General features: G+C 32.3%; 3 protein-coding genes and 1 long non-coding RNA gene across 6 annotated transcripts; 2 read left to right on the top strand and 2 right to left on the bottom strand.

Annotated features, from left to right (window-relative positions):
- Window positions 1–173: 173 nt before the first annotated feature.
- Window positions 174–6,472, bottom strand: LOC117133043. Its single transcript, XR_004456891.1, has 2 exons — window positions 5,752–6,472; window positions 174–611 (listed from the first exon to the last, which is right to left on the bottom strand). It is a non-coding gene; the product is annotated as an uncharacterized LOC117133043 (long non-coding RNA).
- Window positions 6,473–6,499: 27 nt separating this feature from the next.
- Window positions 6,500–9,023, top strand: LOC103858168 (probable pectinesterase/pectinesterase inhibitor 17). Its single transcript, XM_009135470.3, has 2 exons — window positions 6,500–7,409; window positions 8,113–9,023. The coding sequence occupies exons 1-2, from the start codon at window positions 6,563–6,565 to the stop codon at window positions 8,796–8,798; spliced, it is 1,533 nt and encodes a 510-aa protein (XP_009133718.1). The 5' UTR covers window positions 6,500–6,562; the 3' UTR covers window positions 8,799–9,023.
- A 317-nt stretch (window positions 9,024–9,340) lies between these two features.
- Window positions 9,341–15,516, bottom strand: LOC103858167 (auxin-responsive protein SAUR36). 2 transcript variants are annotated; one of them, XM_033289015.1, is made up of 3 exons: window positions 10,142–15,516; window positions 9,913–10,039; window positions 9,341–9,669 (listed from the first exon to the last, which is right to left on the bottom strand). In XM_033289015.1, exon 1 carries the CDS (start codon window positions 14,046–14,048, stop codon window positions 13,563–13,565), a length of 486 nt encoding a protein of 161 aa, XP_033144906.1. In that variant the 5' UTR covers window positions 14,049–15,516; the 3' UTR covers window positions 9,341–9,669; window positions 9,913–10,039; window positions 10,142–13,562. The 2 variants fall into 2 exon arrangements, with proteins under 2 accessions (XP_033144906.1, XP_033144905.1); XM_033289014.1 differs by having other exon boundaries at window positions 10,364–15,516.
- A 67-nt stretch (window positions 15,517–15,583) lies between these two features.
- Window positions 15,584–17,912, top strand: LOC103858165 (Golgi SNAP receptor complex member 1-2). 2 transcript variants are annotated; one of them, XM_018657146.2, is made up of 7 exons: window positions 15,584–15,865; window positions 16,126–16,307; window positions 16,556–16,645; window positions 16,737–16,808; window positions 16,929–17,058; window positions 17,139–17,431; window positions 17,633–17,912. In XM_018657146.2, exons 1-6 carry the CDS (start codon window positions 15,682–15,684, stop codon window positions 17,234–17,236), a joined length of 756 nt encoding a protein of 251 aa, XP_018512662.1. In that variant the 5' UTR covers window positions 15,584–15,681; the 3' UTR covers window positions 17,237–17,431; window positions 17,633–17,912. The 2 variants fall into 2 exon arrangements, with proteins under 2 accessions (XP_018512662.1, XP_018512661.1); XM_018657145.2 differs by having other exon boundaries at window positions 17,612–17,912.
- Window positions 17,913–22,747: the final 4,835 nt, after the last annotated feature.

The following is a 22,747-nucleotide window of genomic DNA, read 5'->3' as shown; positions in this document are numbered from 1 at the left end:
TAAAGTGGGATCAGCTGAAAAGTACAATGATTATTTGAAATTTACGACAAGCTATCAAACTGTAAACAGTCGATCCATGTTCTTCTTTCAAGGTTTCTATATATTTTTTTAAGAAAATTAGTATCTTCACGTCGAGCTAAAGCCTAATTCCTTTGTTATGTTTGAAATTGGACTTGAGAATCACTATACTGTTTTGCAATATAGCGACTAATTTCTTATTGAATTTTCAGCAAAAAATACATAGGTCAATTAAAGACACGAGAATAATTTATCTAGAATCTACTTTAAAATATATTACAACCGTAAAACATTAGAGATTAGACCATAAACTCATAGAAACCCATGCTTGTGTTTATGTTCAGAGTACCACTGCCAATAACGAACTAAACCATATAATTTGTAGATGTGAGTATTAGTCGGATCTCCTGTTCAAAAACGCGGCCGTCTAGGTATTGTTGGATCTCCTGTTCAAAAACGCGGCCGTCTAGGTATTGTTCGGAGGTTGACCGCGGCGAATATGCCCAAATCGGTGTAGTTAGGTGTTGATCCGCGTAAGACCGCTAATTTTCGCATTGACTGCCTAATTTCCGCTTAATTCCTGTCTAGACCACCTAATTTTTTTTTCCGTCCGGGTAAAGTTAAAACTCGGTTGATTATTTTTTACTCATTATTGACAGATTTTGTGTAATTATTCATTACTTAATCATTACAATTAGCTATCGAACCCAAAACAACCACATAATTATTTTACTTAGAGATTTTTCGTACCAAACACACCATAATCTAAATGTTCGTGTCTAAGAACATGCGTCATCATGTTTAAAATTAGCTAATTATATTATAAATATATTAAATTGTATTTAAAACTAGGTCCGTGTAGTCCTCGAATACTTCCCAATTTTTTGGTAATTCGCTAGAACCGAAATTACTGTCCGACTATGCGTTATAGTTCCGAACATGGATTGGACCTTATTACCACTGACAAGTAACAACAAAAGCAACAAAAACTAAAACTTAGTTTAAAACTAATTTGCTACCAGACAAAACTAATAATTAAAAATATTCGTTTTGTTGCTAGATCAAATTAAGTAGCAACAAATTTTTTTAACTTACGTAGCAACATTTTCATATTTTCTTACATCAAAAGCTTTCATACGTTTTAAAACACTGATCATAAATATCCAACATTTATAACTAATCATCAATTCATTCAGCAGATTCATTAAATTCAGCCACCACTGACCTATATTTAACGAAAAGTCTATTTTTTAATTAAAACAAATTGTAATTAAGAAGAATAACGACGACACATATGAAATGATAACGATCGAGAACAAACCAAAGACAGCCAAACAAAGTCTTTGCGGGCCTCAAACGGAAACTTCAATTATAAGAAATCAATACCTTATACTAAACTTATTGTGGAAAATCGAATCTTCCATTTTAATAGTTAAAATTATAAATTTCAATTTAATATATATCCCTATTCTTTTTGATAACGAGGTTTTTTGGTAAAATTTTGATAACGAGGTTTTAACGATCTTCAGTCTATTATCGCTACAGCTGCTTGTATTCCTTTTCTTTTGCGTGAGAATATGAAAAAACTAATGCGTTCATATACATATTTGTATATAACTAATACGTAGATCATATGTGCACTTGCAGCATAGATATGCATATGAAAATATGAGTTGAACATGACTGGTGTACTTGCAGTTACACCAAAAAACATGATTGGATCGTTTTGTCCACCATATATCCTTTATATTTAGACAAAACTTGTCATTACGAATGTGAGACTTGAGACTACGTACGTAAAATTAATGTGCCCCTATGGATGTAATAGAAAAAAAAGTGTCCTTGTTGAGGTGAGAAATGTCGTCAAAGACTCAAAAAGATAGTTGTTTTTAGTATTTGCAAGTATACCATGATGTAATTTGGTCAAAATAGTATTTTGTGATAGTACTCAATTTGGTGATTACCTCTTCGTATAATTTTATTTTATATTTATTCTAAATAATAAACCTCTCTGGATAATCAATGAGAAGACTAATTAACGTCCAGAGGTCAAATCACTTTGTTTTATCATGGTCAGATGAAAAAGACATGATGATTGAGGTCGTTACTAATAAAATTAGTAAGGCTTTTTATTAATTCCCGTGCTTGCAAAGTCAACTTAGACCCGATGATAAGATTGGTAATCTACCCATAGATTTAGACATGTCTACGGTTTCTGCGAATTTTTGTAACCTCGTTTCGTCGACGTTACGCGTAACGCAGACTAGTTTTGAACGGCGACGTTTCGAGAATCCAGAGTTGAATGATACTACGTAAACCTTTCAACAAGAGTCTAATTATTTTTTCCACAAAACAATTCAGTTTCTGGAATCTAATATCAAATCATTAAATATGTCTAATTAAGTGGGCAAGAAGACTGTGAAAAGGAATTAAGATATGTAATAAATGTATATTTTCGGTTTAATTAGACGTTGGGGTTTCATTCTTAAGCAGACTATAGCGGACAACAATCTATAATGTAATATAGAAACCTTAGGATTTGACTTGCATTGTTTCAGTCTTGTGATCATAATTTCAAGCTTGACGTATGAGTGACTCAGACGACGGTTATGCCTTTCTCACTATTAGTTTTTTAAGTTTTAGTCTTCACATAATTTAAACACACTAAACATAATTAAAGAAAACGCAAGCTGTATTACCTTAGGTAGTTTTCAATTCTCATTCATTTGTATGTTGACGGAGATTTTTAGTAGTATAAACATATATAGTCGGGCATGCATGTGATTATGTGAACCAGTTCTTCAACCACTTAAAATTCAGTTTTTGGATGGATAAGATCATTAATATTTTTTTTTTTTGACAAAGAAGATCATTAATATCTTTTGCTTTTATATATAGTAGGTGACCAACCTACCATCCCTTATATATTAAAAGAGAAGCATTGTAATAAATGCATTCACACTATAACAGACACGTGACAGCCTCACAACGATTTGATAATAAATATGCTAACGCGTTCACACTATATTCATAAATGTGTTCACACAATGTATTTTGCGTTTTTAATATAAAACTCACATACATGGTTCCAATAAAACTCTGGATTTTTCGTTTCGAATAAAAATAGATAACGAATCAAAAGCCAAACTATATATATATTACTTTTATTATATACGGATAAAGTTGAGCAAAATATTCATAAATTTTGATTCTATTCATTATCCATTTTGATTTGAACCAAATAATTTGGATATCCGCAACTCTACGAAACAAATCAAATACTAAAATACAATGTCCAAACAAAAAGCAAATCATAAATACCAATAATTTTAGGAACATATATCTAATTTGATCTGCTATATGAATATATATACATATATGTAAAGAATTATATATATATATATATGTTATGAATTAAATTTAATATATTAGGTACTAAAATTTAGAAAGTTAAATAATATTTTATTTTTGTAATAAAATGTTATTATTAAAATTTTCAATTATTTTAAAATTTTATTTTATTTACGGATCAAATCGGATATTCTTTAAAATTCTAAAACATTTCGGATATCCGAGTCACCAAATATCAAGGTGGCTAAAGATCGAATCGACACGAATGCTTCCAAGTACTCATATATTCGATCTGGCCCCACCCCTATTTACGGATACAACTTTATTTTCTTTATATGAAAAATGACTAATGTCAATGCCTTTTTTATTTCAAATTAATTTAAATATTATCTTTCATGTATTATTTTGAACAAAAATGTCATTTCATATTAATTAACAATATCTTTATATATATTTGTCAACTATTTTTATATACTTTTTACATACTCATACAACAACTGAAATATCTTTTTTTTTTTAAAGTTGAAATATTTTTTCTTATTGCTTCTTTCACTACCGACCAAATTGTAGTAAAATGATTTGTCTATAATAATTTTCTTTTCTTTTTCTTTAAATATTATATGTTTGAAACTATAATATTAACTATTGGTTCGACATGACAACTATCTAAAATTCATAACATGAAAATAAACAAATAATATTAATTTTTGGTTTTTACCGAAAAAAAACCAAAAAATCAAACATTTTAACCGAATAAACTAAAATGAATACTCCCTCCGTTTCTGAATAAGTGTCGTTGGAGAGAAATTTTTTCGTTACAAAATAAGTGTCATTTTCGATTTTCAGTTCAAAATTTATTAGTTTTATTGAGTAATTTATTTTTCTATTGGTTGAAATATGGTTAGATATAGTGGTAATTGTGTTTTTATATAGGAAATATACAAAATTAATTGTTTCCTTAATCTGTGTGCATAGACCCAAAACGACACTTAGTATGAAAAGGAGAGAGTATAAATTTAAAATAATAATTATATTTTAGAAGATTAAAAATCAAAAAAAAAACTTAAAACCGAACTAATATCCAGATTAAACAGATTTAGTGTCTATTTATTAAAAATAACGAAACTAATAATCACATCCCGCGCAAGGCGCGGGTTATTACCTAGTCGCTATACTATTACGTAGGTACTCTCAGTTGCTTAATTACAAACAAACAAAACATGTACTAGTTATAGAGTTAACTAAGTCGATATACTTTTCCTTAATATCTTAAATATATAATTAGTCTTAACTTAGTTGACATATGTCTACAAGATTCTTCACCTCTCCAGAAATTTTATGGTTTAATTCTACATAAAATAAAATAATTTCATGATTTATGAGCGTTGGTAAGCTGTGAATGTATATATTGTCGACTGGTTGCATTGCTTGATCGGTACAAAGTAAGTTGAACGAATCCTCTGGTGTCAGGATATAGTTATAAACCTTATCAACCGATCGAGAAGCTCCCCTATTGGTTTGACTTTCTTTCTTGAACTAGTCAGGTTAAATCAAGTGTTTTTGCTGGAATAATGTAAATGGTAATCCAGACCGGATACTTGGCTGATATGGGTGATCATATATGGGTTTTTTTACATCCATATTCCTGTACGTCTTTATAAAAAATCATCTAACATGTATATTGCCAAAAACTGGTTCCAAATTATTTATGCTTTTTTTTGGGGGTGATCAGTTTTGTGTTTTTTCTTTTGTTTTGTGCATGATCATAAGAATATACTTTTATTTCAACTAGGGAGACTTTAATAGATCTTGTTTGTGGTGTATCTGATTATGTAAACAAAACTATAAGAAGTAATTTTTTTGCCAGTTTAGAAGATTTTATCAATTACGGAGAACAATGTGGACACATAATAAAATTTAAGGTGAAACTAGTGACAAATAAAATGAATATATGGAATGATAGGAATCATTATTTATGAAATTTTGTGGAATGGAATATTCCATTTGTTCATGAACATTTTTGATTTGAAGTGATTTTTCAAATGATAATTAAAATTTTATCTAGAATAATATTGAATGTTGTGGAATTGAATGGAATATTTTTTTGTAAATGATGAACAATTTTTTTATTTCAAAAATTAAGCATTTAGGAAGTTTTTTATTTCAAAAAAATACATTCCAATTGCAGCCTTAACCTATTCTTTAGAAAAAGTGTCTCTTTAGACGTTTTCTTTTCGCCGTTATAGTCTAGAATACTTTAACCAAATAAAATAACTTGCTTTGATATTTAGAAAAATTATGCAAATGGCTGGTAGTCGTAAACTATGGCCAGTGAGTCGTATATATATTTTAGAAATAAAGCAGTGAAAACTGAAAACTTACGAAGTTGACGAGACGTCGACGGTTGTATAGTCGTCGTTGAGGATAGATATGACTCTGTCTCTGCCTCACCTGCATATAATAAATTTTATCATTATTGTTACAACTATTTACATAAACCAAACTAAACATATAGGGGCGTGACTTTGAAGTTCTATTGTTTTCTTTTTTGTTTAAGAGACCATTGGACATCCGATCGAAATAAACTACCGTAGACGCGTATATATGCCAATAATGTTCTTGAATTGTATATAAATTTGATAGACTATATATGTAAACTTCTTTTATATTTCATGTATTGTAATATTTTCATTTTAATACGAAAGCCTTTTAAACTAGGTACGACTTCCTAATTAATAAACCTATTAGTATTTTTTTTAAAAATCAACCTATTAGTATTAGCTATCACATTTAAGTCGTTTTTAAGATTCGTATAAAATTTCGGTTGTGGGCTGACTGGTGTTAAAAAAAGACTGATTGGTTTCTTTTTTTTTCTGATTGAAACTAATTCCAAATGTCACCTACTCAAATTATTATTCTTGTAAAAAAAAAGATAGCCAAAACAAGAGAATACATTTCAACAAAGAGAATATATGACGGCATGCTGGTTACCAATCCATTGGTTGGTACAGAAATATATGCGTTTTTGCTTCAGCTACAACGAAATTACATTTTAATATATATTATTATTTATTTAATAACAGCATAAAGTCACCCCACACATCTATATAAACACATCGATTCAAGACATCAATCTCATCATCCAATACCTTCAAACACAAGCTTCACGTTTCTCAAAACATTTGGTCTTATAATGGCTTTTCGAGTTGATATTCTAACATTTGTGTTCTTATGCATTTTAGCCGCATCCACCGTTTCCGGGTACAATTCCAAAGACGTGAAAGCGTGGTGCAGCCAAACTCCAAACCCTAAACCATGCGAGTACTTCTTAACCCACAACTCAAACCAAAAGCCCATAAAATCCGAGTCAGAGTTCCTCAAAATCTCAATGAAACTAGCTCTAGACCGAGCCATCCTCGCCAAATCCCACGCGTCCACACTAGGACCAAAGTGCCGCGACACACGTGAAAAAGCTGCTTGGGAAGATTGCATCAAGCTCTACGACTTCACCGTCTCTAAAATCAACGAGACCATGAACCCAAACGTGAAGTGCTCGAAAACCGACGCACAAACATGGCTCAGCACGGCTCTAACTAATCTTGACACTTGTCGTGCCGGGTTCTTAGAGCTTGGTGTTACCGATATCGTCCTTCCATTAATGTCAAACAACGTCTCAAATCTTATATGCAATACACTCGCCATCAACAAAGTTCCATTCAACTATACCCCACCCGGGAAAGACGGGTTTCCTTCGTGGGTCAAACCCGGAGACCGGAAACTTCTGCAAAGCTCGACACCAAGAGATAACGCGGTGGTGGCTAAAGACGGGTCTGGTAATTTTAGGACGATTAAAGACGCGATCAACGCTGCTTCAGGGAGTGGTAGGTTCGTGATATATGTGAAGCAAGGCGTTTACAGTGAGAATCTTGAGATTCGAAAAAAGAATGTTATGTTGAGAGGTGATGGTAAAGGGAGAACGATTATTACAGGAAGCAGAAGTGTTGGAGGAGGATCGACCACGTTTAATTCAGCTACTGTCGGTACGTATGGTTACAAAATAAAAACAAAAGACTGATTAACCAAAAAAAACGATTAATTTAATTTATTTTCATGAGATATATAGTGACTTAGATTGTTTAGTTTGCCAATGGTTACGTGCATGAACACACCAAACTAGAGTGAAACTGAAAGTGATATATAAAAAAACACTCTGCATATCCTATAGGTTTGTACAGAATCAAGATTTTAGATGTGGTCTTAAGATCTTTAGTGGTGTCATTTCCTTGGAAAGTAAATTCATACAATTTTAACAAAGTCTAAGTCAAATCATTTTTTTATGCTTCGTGTGGTGGTGCATTTACAAGTACACGCAAACCTCTAATATATTATTATTTCATAATAATTTTCAACATTATGATTAGCGTGAAGTATAAACAAAAATATATATGATTTGATTGCTAACCCACAAAATGACATAACCTATACGAATTATAAGTTTAAACTATATAATTGCATTTTATGCTTGATTTCAATTATTATAAAAAACACTTGCTATTTCACAAATTCGATGATTAATTTATAAAATTATAAATCAGTTACTTGTCTTTTTTTCTTCGTATTTGTATATAAATTTTAGAAGCATTCCATCCATATTATGATTATCTATTAGATTATGTAATAATTCAACATGGTATAATTAAAAGGTAAGTAATCAATTATTTTCCTTTTCTAAAATCATTACAGCCGCGGTTGGAGATGGATTTATAGCACGTGGAATAACATTTAGAAACACGGCGGGTGCAAACAATGCACAAGCAGTTGCTCTAAGATCGGGGTCGGATCTATCTGTTTTCTACCAATGCAGCTTCGAAGGTTACCAAGACACACTTTACGTTCATTCGAACCGTCAATTCTACCGTGATTGCGATGTTTATGGAACCGTGGACTTCATCTTCGGAAATGCAGCAGCTGTTCTCCAAAACTGCAACATCTTCGCACGTCGTCCACGTAGTCGAACTAACACAATCACTGCTCAAGGAAGATCAGACCCAAATCAAAACACGGGTATTATTATCCACAACTCTCGGGTCACCGCCGCCTCAGATCTCCGACCTGTTCTTGGATCTACCAAGACTTATTTGGGTCGACCATGGAGACAATATTCAAGGACAGTGTTTATGAAGACTTCTTTGGATAGTTTGATTGATCCACGTGGATGGCTTGAGTGGGACGGTAACTTTGCTTTAAGTACATTGTTTTATGCTGAGTTTCAGAATACGGGTCCGGGTGCTTCGACTTCAGGTCGGGTCACATGGCCTGGATTTCGGGTCCTTAGTTCTACCTCAGAGGCTTCAAGGTTTACTGTTGGTAGTTTCCTTGCTGGTAGCTCTTGGATCCCATCGGACGTACCATTTACGTCTGGTCTTTGAAGGATATATCTAGTTAATTCAAATATCATATGATATATGATGCAAAGTTGTATATATGACCCAATTGATAATTGGTCTAATACGAAGAATAATGTAATACTGGAAATTCTTGTATGTTTGTAGTAGTTTCATGTGAACTCTGTTTTTTTTCTTCAAATATATTGTGTTCTGTATTTCTGAAATAAATTATCATATGAGTAAAGGTTAAGGAATTTTCATTTTGTTCTTTACTTCCTTTCGTGTATTATTACAAAGCCCAACTAGACATTCTTGTTGAGTCGTGATTGAATGGGTTAGCAGTTGGTCGAAAATAATAAGCCTTAGAGCATCATTATCCCTAAAACCCTTAAAGGGTCTCTTATTTATTTTTTTATAGTTTTTAAAGTGTAAAAGTGAATTAAGAGAAAGAGACTTAGAAAGAGATTTGAACATTTAGGTGGTTTATTACAAGTCTCTTAATTATGGTTCTTAAAAAAAAGTATAAAACATTCTCAACACAAGTTTTTGTTTTTAGAGATCATAGTTGTTGTTACTCACCCATATACACAAAATAATCTAGGAACACAGGTAAATGTATACATAAAAGTAGACTGGAATAATCATTTGCTTATATATATATACATATTATAACTTTGTTTGTAGACATCATTACATATGTTTAGCTTTTGAAGGTTATGTATATGTCACAACACGAGACAAACACAAACAACATCTATCTATCTATTGAAGTAAGAAATGGTACTTACAAGATGGGCAAGCACTTCACAATCACTCCCAGTATGGTACTTGTGAGACTTCAGACTTTCACTCTGCTCTTGGGAACGCATCGATGCTCCTTAGAGCCTGTTTCACACCCATCCTACTTGAAAAACTAAAATTCGAAGAACAACATCATTTGAATTATGGTGGTTACATAAATAAAAAAAAGGAGAGAAACCCATAAGAGCAATCAAATGGATAGAAAACACATCAATGAAGTTAAAATCAACTAATGAGACTTCAAATCCATATTTCCCTAATGATAAAATTCAAATACTATTTCATAGCATCTCTCTACTGAGTTTCATAGGAAACATGAAACAGAAGATCATGCACTGGTATTCTTAGGACTAACCATAGCATCGTTAAGCTTCTTGCTCCGTCAGTCGTCGTGGCAGAGCAAGCGACGCTGCTTTCTTTTAGCGGTTGGTAATCTCGAACAGCATAGACGATTGATTGCTTACGAGAACCATTCATCCTTCCTGTCAAAAACATTACAAAATTGATTCTTTTACTAATCGATTCAATAATCAATTGGATGATTTTCGATTTCTCTACACCAATCAACACAGATATATATATACTTTTGAGGATTTTTACTCCGAAGCGGTATGTGAGATCATTGAGAGTGAGAAGACTACATCAATCATTCTCTATCAAACTTCACAAGGGTGACCCAATTCATATAAACAAAAAAGCACAAAACTTTCAGCATCAAATGGTTGGACAAGAAACAGAGGATAACAGAGTAACCAATTACTATCTTCTTTGTTCTCATGAGCTAATTGAGAGAGAGAAATCAAAACCTATTTGAGAAGAATGGATTCAGGAAACGGGCCGGTGGCTTCGTCAGGTCTCGAGGAGAAACTGTGGCTGTCGTATTTCTTGCTTTTCTTCTTCTTAGAGACGAAGTTGCGTGGAGGAGTGACTCCATTTCGAAGAAAGCATGACAGAAGTGAGATGGAGAAGAAGAAACTACAGGGGAAAGGAAGGAGAGGAGACCGTCTCTTGTGTATCCTAATTAAGAGACGTCTCTATGATAATTGATATATATATATTTTTTTTTTTAATTTGTAATTAAACCAAGAGACTCCTTAAGAGACTCGGATAAAGATGGTCTTAATGTTATTGTTACACAAATGTTTATGACAAAAACCGAAAATCGGGATTGTTCATCACTCATCAGATCAGATTAATTTGGTTCGCAATTATAAATATTCAATTAGTCTACGTTAATTATCATATTAGATCAGTATTATTTATGATAAACATAATATATAGCTTTACAAACGTTTTGAAATATCTAATTATACGTGTATATACAATTATGCATTCATTTGATCAAATGTCAAATGTAACATATTCTTAACTATCCAGCAAACAAGTAGCTGGTATTTTCCTTTGTATGGACCAAAACCGCTGATGGTTACGGCAAAACACGCAAATTAATGTCAACTCAGAAGATATTTCTTGAAATTGGACCAATCTAATCTACAACTAAAGAAAAATTATAAACCAACCTACGATTCTTTTTGGGCAGTTACGGATCAATGACTAATTCACCTGAAAATGAAAGATCTCGCCAATATGCACATATCAAGTGGGGAAATAAATGCAAAGCAGACTTATATTCCAACAAGGCAGGAACCGTGGCATGTATCATTTCCATGATTTAGTTTGAATAGTTTATTTATATACCTTTTTTGGTAGAAAGTTTATTTATATACCTATACAACATTACCGGAACCATATATTGTTTCCGAAATCATCTCTAATGATTTTCTCTATTTTTTACTCTAAAAATATAATAATCTGAACATAGAAGAGGATTTTGTTCCAATAGTAACTTATATTTACTACTCTAAAAGAAAACATTCCAAATATACTCTTTTCTATTTATTTATTAATTTATTATATAATTTTTAATTTTTAAAATATTAAAAATTTACCCATTCATTTTATTTTATAACAATATACTACCACGATAAACTATTTATACAGTTAAATGATTATTTTAAAATTAAAAATTTATTACAACACATAATTATAAATAAACGATTTACTAAACATAGTATTTAAAAGTGTAAAGTTATGATAGATAATTTTCTTTTGGTGAAAACTGAAAAGATATAAAAGAAGAGGTCATTTTGTAAATAAAAATAGAGTAAAAAAACAATGTTACTCAATATTTGGCGTATCACTGTTTTTTTTTGGTGCATGGTATAGCGCACTGTTAAATGACATTTACTCTATATTTGGTGTCTAGAGGAATAAATAAAAATACCATTGGAGATGCTCTTATATTCCGTAATTCATACATGTATGCGCTGATTGTATTTTTTGTGCTTAATCATAATTTTTTGATTAATCTGGAAAGACCCAAACTGATCTATAGAAAAAGTACAGTCCACAGATAGATTTTCTATACATGTATTTAAAAAAGTCCTTAACAATAAATCCATACATGCGTAGCCACTTGATGGAGTATAGTAAGGAATCTTGGAACCCAGGTTGCTTAGCAACATTTATCACTAGACTACAATCACGGTCTTAGTCGTAATTTTCTAACGTGAAAGTATCGTTTTACCATAATAGAGGTAAAATATGCATGCGACCAGGTGGAATGTACGAGTATTTTTGTAACATCCCGAGTTATGATATATAGAAAGGCTTAAGAAAATCGCTTCAGGCATTAGAAAATATTAGCGGACCGATCACTGGAACGGGATGAGGTCCATGGACCGAGAGAGCGGGCGTGGATGGCCCATTAGCCGTGGACGGGTCGGGGGCGTTATAATTTTATTCTTTACTTAACATAATAACATTGTCCACTCCTCTTTGAGATTAAGATTTATGTTTTTTTTTTCTTTTTATTTGTTCTTTGCTAAGATAATTTAATTTTGATTGAACGATTTTTTTTAACGCTGATTTATTATGATCTTACAATTATGATATAGGAAAGATTACATAGACGATTCGACAACCGACAATACTACCTGCCTTATGAAGACCTACGCCTAACTGCATCATCTGAGCCGTCCTATGAAGATCCACGTCTGGCCAGATTTACTTGCACCATGTTGAAGATCCCTTGCAAGTTTTTCCCCTCTAGTCTGCATAATTGTTTAATAAACCGCTTTCTCCGGGACTTGAAACTTGAATTTTCTGTAATCTGCAATAAATTGCATAATCTGGGATTCGAACCCCAGACATGGGTGTAGAAGCCTTTAAACCTTAACCAATAGGCTACAGTGCTTCCACTATTGAACGATTTTATATAAATGGATTTTCAAAGTTCAGAAGCGAGAAAAGAGACATAGCATATATGTAGAATATACATACGAGAACATAGCTGAGAAATTCTCAAATCGATAAAAAAATCTTGTAGTTTATAGTTTGTATTAGTATATATGATCACAAATCACAATCTTCGTGTGTAAACATACAACAATTAGTAAGCAACATTCAATATATAAATGAAAAAGTTATCGTCTGGATATCAATCGCATCACGTTCTAACTAACGCCCATTTTAGATATGAACATCTTTCAGATCAAAAGTATCCAAGTCAGACATGACACCAGCAAAAACAAAAACTTTCTTGACATTTATCCTTCTCATTCTTATATAATATTCGAATTATAGTTAAGCTAGCTAGTGGGTGGGAATAAGCAAGCGACGAACAAATCCTAGCGATTGATCACTTTTTTTTTATCACTAAAATCTCCATTAGGGAACAGAATCGTGTTAAACTTACCTTCTCCTTTGAGGTTTCATCACAAAAGAAAAAGCTTTTTATCATACCATTAAAGTGTGTCCCCATGCTAATCACATCATTATCCAATATAATCATATTACGATAATAACAAGTATTTACATTACCACCTTATATTATAACTCACTACTACGAAAAAGAGTAAAGAGAAAAAGGTAGAAAGGTAGAAAAACAGTAAAAAAAATAAAGCATTGAAAAACGTTTAGAACTTTATGTTCTTATGTTCGTCTTTAACTGCTGCAAAGATGACTCCATGGAAATATCCGATCAGAATCCAACCCGGAAGCGATTCGGGTTTTGACACGTTGGAAGTCTGAATACAGACAAGGTATTGTGATGCCTCCTTCGTGTCGGAATCCATACTCTTTTTCGGATTCTCTGAGCAGCTCACCGAACAGAGGATGGTTAAAGTAAACAATGGGCACCAAAACTCTGCGAAAGTCACCTTCTTCTTGACCCACGTAAACCGCCAAGTGTCCCCGTGGAACCGGGTCAGGTTTACATTCGGATCTTCTCGTAGACCCCAATATGCTGAACCTTTGTGTGAGACGTTGGCTCCAGTTTTTGAGTTTGGTGATCGGCAGTGTTATCATGCGAGTTGGTCTGGTCGGGTGTAACCGGTTGTATCCGGACTGACGGATCCGGGTTTTCCCAAGAATCCATCTAGAGACTCGTCGAACCCGTCTCCCCATTATAAACCCTACGAGCTTCCTCATCTTTTCTTCTTGATGCTATAATCTTTGACTGTGTAATCAAACTGTAAAGAAGAAGTGATCAATAGAAGAAGGGAGTGAAAGGCAGAGAGTTTTAAATAGAGGACCAGTATGAGTTACTCAAGTCTAAACAAATGAACGGTTAGATAAAGCATGAAGCTTTTTGGCCGTTGGATTAGATAAAAACTGCCAAATAATCTTGGTCAAAAGACGAAGAATCTACATTAAATAATGACACGTCCCCTTGACCGTTAGGCGTTAGCCAACATACTTACCGTCTAATCTTATACAATATGGAACCATAATTATACTAGTTTGAGAATGCTGTTTTACCTTTGCCAAACCATATAGTAACTACAGACTACAGTGTTTTATTGTGATTTACGCGAGATACTATTAGTGGTTGATTCTGAATCTGAGATGAGAATCATAGTACAGTTTTCTTTTATTGTCTGAAAATGTTTTGTCGGCGTTACATGTTTATTATGTTTGAAGATGCAGACAACTATGCCACCACATGCGTGCTGGCCACTTGGGACAAGTTTTTTGAACCTATTCGGGAACACTAACACGAGATCAAAACCCCACCATTTAATATTAAAATGTTATTTTTTCTGTTAGTGATCATCATCTACTGTGTTTAATTAATCAGGTTAGTGATCGTCTATCTGTATGTGATTTTGTTAAAGATACAGATTCAATAAATAATTATAATCCGGTACGAGATGTGTACGGTATGTGTCCTCTAGCTGCGTTACTTGCGTACGCTAATAATGGTCGTATATATAATATTTTCATACCAGGACAAGCCATCTAAAGAAGTTACACCAACATAGATAGATCTAGTTTTGAGTTATTTCTCAAACAATAAGTTTGTGTTTCTAACCAGAGAAGCTTTGTTTATATAGTAACTTTTTATTATATAATATTTAGTAATCATGTTTTTGTATTAAGCACCTCTTAGTTAAAGACGGTTAAACGTACATGTTGGATTACAACACTAATAGTATGGTCAAATGTGGATCAATGAAGCAATTTAGTTCATTATCATGAAACTCTAATCCGAACATAGGAAAGATGTTTAATCGATATATGGTTATATCATACAGTCTCGTGGAAGATATAGGTCAAACGCACTTTTACGACCGGTCTGCTCCAAAGCTTGAGTTATAGCCTTTAACAGGGGAAGATCCAAGTATCTTCGCAACTTGGGTTAATGTTGTATCCCACGTCGAAAATATAAAGGGATCAACCTAATACATTAAAAAAAATTAAATAGCAATTCATTTATCCAAGTAGATTGTTTATCCAAGTAGAGTTGTTCAAGAAATGTTTATTATCTGTCCTAAAGAGAGATTCAGTTCGAAATAGATTGATAAGAGTCATTATTTTTTTTTTGGTAAGAATGATAAGAGTCATTATCTTGAGGAGATATGTTGAGACCCTATATTAAAAGTTTACTAGAACCAACACTAATATATAAAAGTTTTAGAGACAATCCATTTATCGTAAATTAATTTTAATTTGAAATCTCAAAAAAAATTGGTTTGAATTTCAGATTTACGAGTCCGGGTCTGGGTACTCCAACTTCATTTTCGGATCCTTCGTTTTGCGTCAGAGGCTTCGAGCTAACTAGATGTTAGCTCTTGGCATTGGCTCACAAGAGATCACAACATTGGTGGAGACGATGACAGAATCGAGCTTGGATCTACAGGAATCAGGTTGGGAGGAGCTTCGGAGAGAAGCTCGCAAAATCGAAGGCGATCTCGACGTTAAGCTCTCCTCTTACGCTAAACTCGGCGCCAGATTCACTCAAGGCGGTTCGTTTCCCGCTTCTGATCATTCACTCATTCTCTTGTTACGCTGATTGTGATCTCCACTTCTTTGAATGTGATATTCGGATCGATTCGATCATATTAGTTCTCGATATAATGGATTGCTCTCAGTCTTGGCTCTGCTTCCACAGTGCTGAATCAATTCTAATGTATTTGACTCTGTTTGGCGTTAGCTGAACGGCCTTGTTTGTAGTGTATCGAATCACATTAACGAATCTTGAAATGTGTGTGTGTTGGTCTCTCAGGGTATGTTGACGCCGGGTCTCCAAGATCATGGAAGTCCATGGAGATTGAGATTCAATCTTCGCTTGAGAAGCTGTTGGACATTAACGATTCCATGAGTAGATGTGCTGCGTCTGCTGCACCTACAACCTCTGTTACTCAAAAGCTTGCAAGGCACAGAGATATTCTTCATGAATACACCCAGGTTCTCCTCCTGCACTATCACTTGTGTGGCACATGGGATACATGATGATACTGTAACCCTTATGTTTTCGCACCATGCATCAGTGGTTAAGTACTAGACAGTCCCATCTTTTGGTAAAAGGAGAATCCTTCTTTTTTTTTTGCAACTAGTTTGGCTTTTGCTTAGCGATGCTTATGCGTTTTTAGTAATATGAATTATATAGGGACCTATCTTGTCGCCTGTAATGTTTTTCCAATGTGAATTCATAGGAGTTTCGAAGGATAAAAGGAAATATAAACTCCATGAGAGAACATGCTGAGCTTTTGAGTTCTGTCAGGGATGACATTAGTGAATATAAGGTAAAGAATTGAGTCTTCTTAAGATAGGAAATACACATTCTTCTGTGGTCACCTTTTGATAGGAAGTTGGGTTCTGTTTTCGCTTCTGCAGGCTTCTGGTAGTATGTCACCAGGTGTGCAAGTCTTAAGGGAGAGAGCTTCAATCCATGGAAGTATTTCTCATGTAAGATACTTTCTCTAATCTTAGTTTTATATTCTGTTCATAGCCCTTGTTATAATGCTAACTATCTAATGATGATGTTAAAGAGGTTTTAGTAACATTTTTAGTATGATTTGGCTGCAGATTGATGAAGTTATTGGTCAAGCTCAAGCAACAAGAGCAGTTCTTGGCTCTCAACGGTCTCTGTTTTCAGATGTTCAAGGGAAAGTTAAAAATCTCGGAGACAAATTCCCAGTGATTCGTGGCTTACTTGGTATTTCTTATTCAACCTCTATATGATATTCTCAACTTATCTCTCACTAACTTTAGCAATTTTGTATTCTCTATTTATAGGTTCAATTAGAAGAAGACGTTCTCGGGACACACTTATCCTCTCTGCTGTGATTGCTGCTTGTACGTTGTTTCTAATCATCTACTGGCTCTCGAAATAAACAGTATTTTTCATACACCTAAAGTATAAGAAGAGCTTATTATTTTTTCCAAGTCATTTTTCTTCTTTTTGCTTTTGTATTTTGCTCGGTGTATGTGTTTGTAGGGTATAATGTTACACTCTTAATCATAAAACAGCTTTAAAAGTTCGAGAAACACACATTTTTAACAAGATCAATCCATGTGACAGCAGTCAGGTACTTGTTTATTTTTTACCACACTCAAAGTTCTTTAATGTCGTACAGACAGTGTGGTCCAATGCACACTGTAGCTCTGTTTTGTGTTAGATATTTCTTAGCCCCTATCCTTTTGTTTTGATCCTCTCCACCACAACACTGGTACGAAAAAGTAACCCAGCTCATAAATTGATCTTTCAGCTTACATTTACGTCCGCTCAGGTTATAAAATCTAAAGGGTGGGGACACACTTCACTGATGATGATGATCCAGTCCTTATGTTTGTCTCACTACTCATGCCCTACATATAGTGTCAAGAAATGTTAATTAGTCTGTTCATACTGGTTTAGAGATATTGTGGTGGTCCAGAGCCTTTATATGGACTTGGTCCAGCCTTGTCAGGGCCAGGGCCAAGTCAATTTTTCTATGTAAATTAAATTATGCTAGAAAAAAAAAATTGTAACCCTAAAGAAATTGTCAATGTGTATGTCTTTCAGAAGCATATAGTCTCGTGTAACATCTGTATTTAAATATAGATCAATGATTATTGATTAAGATGTGGTTATGGCATGTAGTCTCGTGTAAGATATAGGTTAAACGAGGAAAGAAACTAGAGTACTGCTCCCCAACATGATTCATTTGCTAATTGCTAATACTAATTATAGTTTGAATATTGTTTTTGCGGGGAGGTTTGTAACTTTAGCTTTTGGCATTTTGTTATACATTGGCTGAACATAGGACTAGGAATCAGAGGCTTTTTTCGAAATAAAAAGCTTGTTAGATTATACGCTGCCCAGTGGGAGACCGTTTCTAATGAATTTCAAGACAATGAAACACTCAACAGGATCCGAAGATATTCAGTTTCAATTTTGGTTGATCATTCTAATTTTTGTGAAGACATGATAATACGGCGTCGATGCCACCAAGGCACCAATGCAGGTCTTTAGGCAAAGCAAAGGAAAGCACATGCTTCCAACTTTTTTTATTTTTTAATAAATTCGCCCACATGTTCTCACTAGTCTAGTGGTGGTAGTGTTTCAAATTTATCTTGAATAACCAGTAATCGAGAATTTAAGTCATAATAGGTTTTTATTTTTTTCCTTTATCTTTGTTCAAAAAAAAAATTTCCTTTATATTTTTTTAAAGTGACCGATTTTTTTCTCTTGCTTCCTGTTCAAAAACTCCGGACCGGCTCTGGATGCCACTTATAAAAACATTGAACCATCACCTATATTCGACAACTCACGGATCGGGCATTTTTACTGACCTTAAAACATTAGATTCTTTTATTTCTCTTTATTTTGATTGCAAAACGTTATCCAAGAGAAAAAAAAAAACAAGTTAATGATCATGTTAATTAGTGTCGCAATATACACACTAATGTGGTTGAAATAGTATGGTCAACGTATTGAATGGCAAGTTAAGAAGGTAAAATTTAATTAATGGTTGGCCAGATGCCCTCCTCAGTCATCAATTATCATTTGTCCATATAAAAATGAGATTGCCATATTTGTGTTTTTATATGCTAATAAGTAGTCTTGTTAATTTATGTCAGTGTCCACCGCCTGATCTTAAGAAAGATACTCGACTTACATATAGAATAGTATGTTAGGTAATCTTTCGCCGTGCGATGGGAAATATACAGTTTTAGTAGTGACTAAACTTTGATCCGCAAAACCGCGCAAATGTTTTATTCATTTTATATATGTAAAAATCTGATTTCTACATCGTTAATGGTAAATATTTTTAATATTAATTATATTTTCAAATGTTTATGATTTTTTGAACAAAATAATGTTATAGTCAACATGTATGGTATTCTTTTACTATTTTTGTAGATAATTTCATGATTTTTAAAGTTATATATTTATTTGCTCTTACTTCAAGCTTTGTAGTATATATTTTAAATTATTTTTTACAAACGCAAACATACATCACAAAATAAAGTTGCACCTTCTATTAATAAATTTAGATCAAAAATAAACTATGCAGTTATAACAAAAATTTAAAATAAAAATTTAATAAAATATACTGATATAAATTTTAATTATCCTAGTTAAAATAGTATAGGGGTGGATCATAATTCTTTCCAGTTCCAAAATTTTAGCATCCCTTAAAAGCAAATAAAATAAATTTTATAAATTCAAAAAAATATATATATATATATAAATATATTTGGAATTATAACTTTTATTGAAATAAATTTGTTAAAGAAACAATGATTCCATAATGTTATTGTTTATTCCTAGAGCATGGCATGTGACCGTCTGAATATTTGTTTTCACTTAAGAAACGGTTTTGTACTAAATGGTATAATATATATTTGTAAATTTAAATGTACTACATAATTGTTAATATAACATTTCAAAACATAAGAATTTTACTTAATACTCTGAATAATTATATTTTGTGATATTAATCACCTATTATATCATAGTGTATCATATAAGCAAATCCAATATTTATAACTAATTGGATTTATATATACGAAAACATTATACCAATACTTTATCAATAGATTATTTATTTATATATTATATAAATTGATTATGATGTGTGATTTTTTACTTTATTATTTATTACTAATAAATATGAAAACTATTTAATATGTTATTATGAAATCTATTAGGAAATTTATTGGAAAATCTATTTTGGTAAAGATTCGATTAAAAAATATATTATTTAAATTATGAAAGACATTAAATGACTCAATCTAATATTTAAATTAGAAAAAATAAGCATACTTAATTATAAGTTCAATAAATATTTTAGTGGTGTTTTAGTGTAATAATTAAGTGATAAAATTAAAGGGCATTTTTATTTTGTAGTTTTCTTTCAATAATATAGACTACCGTTGTTGTGTATACCAATGAATTTGTGAGGTTTAAACCCCCTTACAACTCAAAACTAATGTGTAAAATAAAGACAATTAATATTAATATGTAAATAAAGAACGCACAACAGATTGATAATCCAGTTCAGGTCTTTAAGCCTTGTTTCTGGAGAGTCGAACTCTTTTCCATCAAATTCACTAGATCAAATGAAAAATTTAAAGTTTACAAGACTCAGACCTAATAAATAAAAGACTCAGACGTCAATTTAAAGTGGAAAATTGAGCAATGAATAAAAAATAAAAAATTATTTCATTTATAGAGTAATATTTTTATTTTTTGTTCACTACTTCATTTTTCATTCTATTTTGAAATAAAATATAGAATGAGTATATATATATATATACTAGGTTTTCAAACTAACTTCAAGTCATGACCCATATCCGTTTTCTTTTTTCTTGCTGGTTAAACATGCACTTGGTCCAAATATATATTTAGTATTTTTAATAACGGTCTGAAATTTTGTCGAAAATTAGCCCGATATTCACAATCACTAATCGAAATATATAATTAATGTGACAGATTAAACGTATCTAAAACTGTACAATTTGAGAATCAGAAACTCGTTTTGGTCCTCCAGGAAAAATTATACTTCAATGATTATCTGCTTCCCATTTTCACCCTTAGATTTCTCCATTAGTCATATACCCCACTAAAAACAAGAAAATATATGCAGAGAGAGCTTTAAATTTGTCCAGTTTGGCATGTTGTGTGTGCCCTAAAGATAGAAATGTGAGGACAGAAAATAATGCACGTGGAAGAGAGAAGCCTGCGACATAAAGACAACGAGACGGACCATAGGGCTGGAGCCGAGGAGCCTGGGCGGTCCATAAACATGCTATGCCTATTAGCCTACATGACTGCCCTACCTATTCAATATATAGCTCTCCCCTCCGTACTCTTCTTTTAATTAACTTTTCTTCTGGGTGCAGCAAAATTACTGTGTTCAGTTAAAAAGCCATTTTATACATAAACTATTAAACTCTCTCTTTTTCAACTTTTGAAATATTAAATGAAAATCTTACATCTACTACTAGTCTACTATGAAGTTCATAACAAAAATAGTTATTTCTTCATTTTTTTATTTATATGGAATGGAGTTTGTATTCTAATCGTTTCCATTGATGTCCTTAAGATAACTTAGACTAAACTATTTAGTAGTTGGACATCTTACATTCAGTTTAGTAGAATGAACGAAAAACTAATAAAATATATATTTATTGTTAGCTTTTATTATTTTATACAATTGTCTACTTTGAATCAAGTTTAAGAAACACAACTATTTTGACGGCAGAACTCTACGGATCAATACCAACCACTCCTATTAGTCACTTCAAGTCTTCAACCACACTATATACTAAATCTTAGTTACATGATCTTGCATAACAAGACATTCACATGTAAACATCGTTTCTCCTTTAGTACTTACTTTTATAGTTCGAATCCACTCGTTGTTTTTTGTTTTACCCACACTGTCGCTCTCCTTGATATCCGAGAATTTGTTACTATTTCCTTTAATTTACTCAGCTTAATTATATAAGAATAATATATAGAATTAAATAGAATCTTACAACCCCCATTTTAAGAAATAATAATCAAACAAGATTTTCGGAATCTAGTTTTGTATAAAAAGAAGATAAAAATAGAACTGGAGAAACCCTAGTCTTCATATCTGATACCTTTTTTAAGCACAGAATAAGTAAATGCTTATTCACACACAGTGATGTATGTATATAGAAATATTTAATTATAACCAATTTAATACTAAACTTTGAAAAGCCATTGTTCTCCCTTCTGCTCAACAGCCCATTTCTAACTCTTCCCTGGCAAGCAGCAAGCATAGGCACATTTTTTGCCTAATATGCGTACAGGGTACACAACTAGAATGGTTCACGATAGTATTAATTTAACTGATTCAAGTAGTCTTTTTTCAAAGTCTCTAATATAATTCAGCGTACTAGGAAACTGAAATAGTCAAAGTAGACATTCATCAATCATCACAAAAACATAAGCTAGCAATGAAATGTGTTCACATGGAATTTATACCAACAGAAGATGAGAAATTTAATATTCCATCTAAAAATTTAATATCATTGTTTGTCCGTATATATTTAAATAAAAATGAGGTTGATTTTACATGAAAGCAGTTAACACGAATGTTTACTTTCAGACATGTGGGGTTCACTTTATATCTTTACAGTTTGAATGTTGTGAAAAAATATTAATTATATAATAGGTAACAAAAAATACATTTATTGTTTTAGAAAGGTGAAAATTTCTGAGAAACACCAACACCTATTATGTACACACCAATCGAGCAATTGAATTCATTTTAATTGTCATTAGCCTCAAGGGCAAGACTACTTTTCAGAAAATAAAATATCAGTCAATTATTTCATAATAATCCATTTGTATATCTACAATATGACAAGTGGAGACTGGCCAT

This window comes from Brassica rapa, chromosome A03 (genome assembly GCF_000309985.2).
Source record: "Brassica rapa cultivar Chiifu-401-42 chromosome A03, CAAS_Brap_v3.01, whole genome shotgun sequence".
Classification (NCBI taxonomy): domain Eukaryota; kingdom Viridiplantae; phylum Streptophyta; class Magnoliopsida; order Brassicales; family Brassicaceae; genus Brassica; species Brassica rapa.
Note: the sequence above shows the minus strand (reverse complement) of the source record. Positions and strands in the feature narration are given on the sequence as shown.

What these genes read in the sequence shown, in the direction of transcription:
- LOC103858168 (XM_009135470.3), top strand. Translation starts at nt 6,563, where the DNA reads ATGGCTTTTCGAGTTGATATTCTAACATTTGTGTTCTTATGCATTTTA. An exon ending in GTTTAATTCAGCTACTGTCG is followed by an intron (nt 7,410 to 8,112) that starts GTACGTATGGTT and finishes AAATCATTACAG; the next exon opens with CCGCGGTTGGAGATGGATTT.
- LOC103858165 (XM_018657146.2), top strand. Translation starts at nt 15,682, where the DNA reads ATGTTAGCTCTTGGCATTGGCTCACAAGAGATCACAACATTGGTGGAG. An exon ending in CGCCAGATTCACTCAAGGCG is followed by an intron (nt 15,866 to 16,125) that starts GTTCGTTTCCCG and finishes TTGGTCTCTCAG; the next exon opens with GGTATGTTGACGCCGGGTCT. An exon ending in ATGACATTAGTGAATATAAG is followed by an intron (nt 16,646 to 16,736) that starts GTAAAGAATTGA and finishes TCGCTTCTGCAG; the next exon opens with GCTTCTGGTAGTATGTCACC.
- LOC103858167 (XM_033289015.1), bottom strand. Translation starts at nt 14,048, where the DNA reads ATGAGGAAGCTCGTAGGGTTTATAATGGGGAGACGGGTTCGACGAGTC.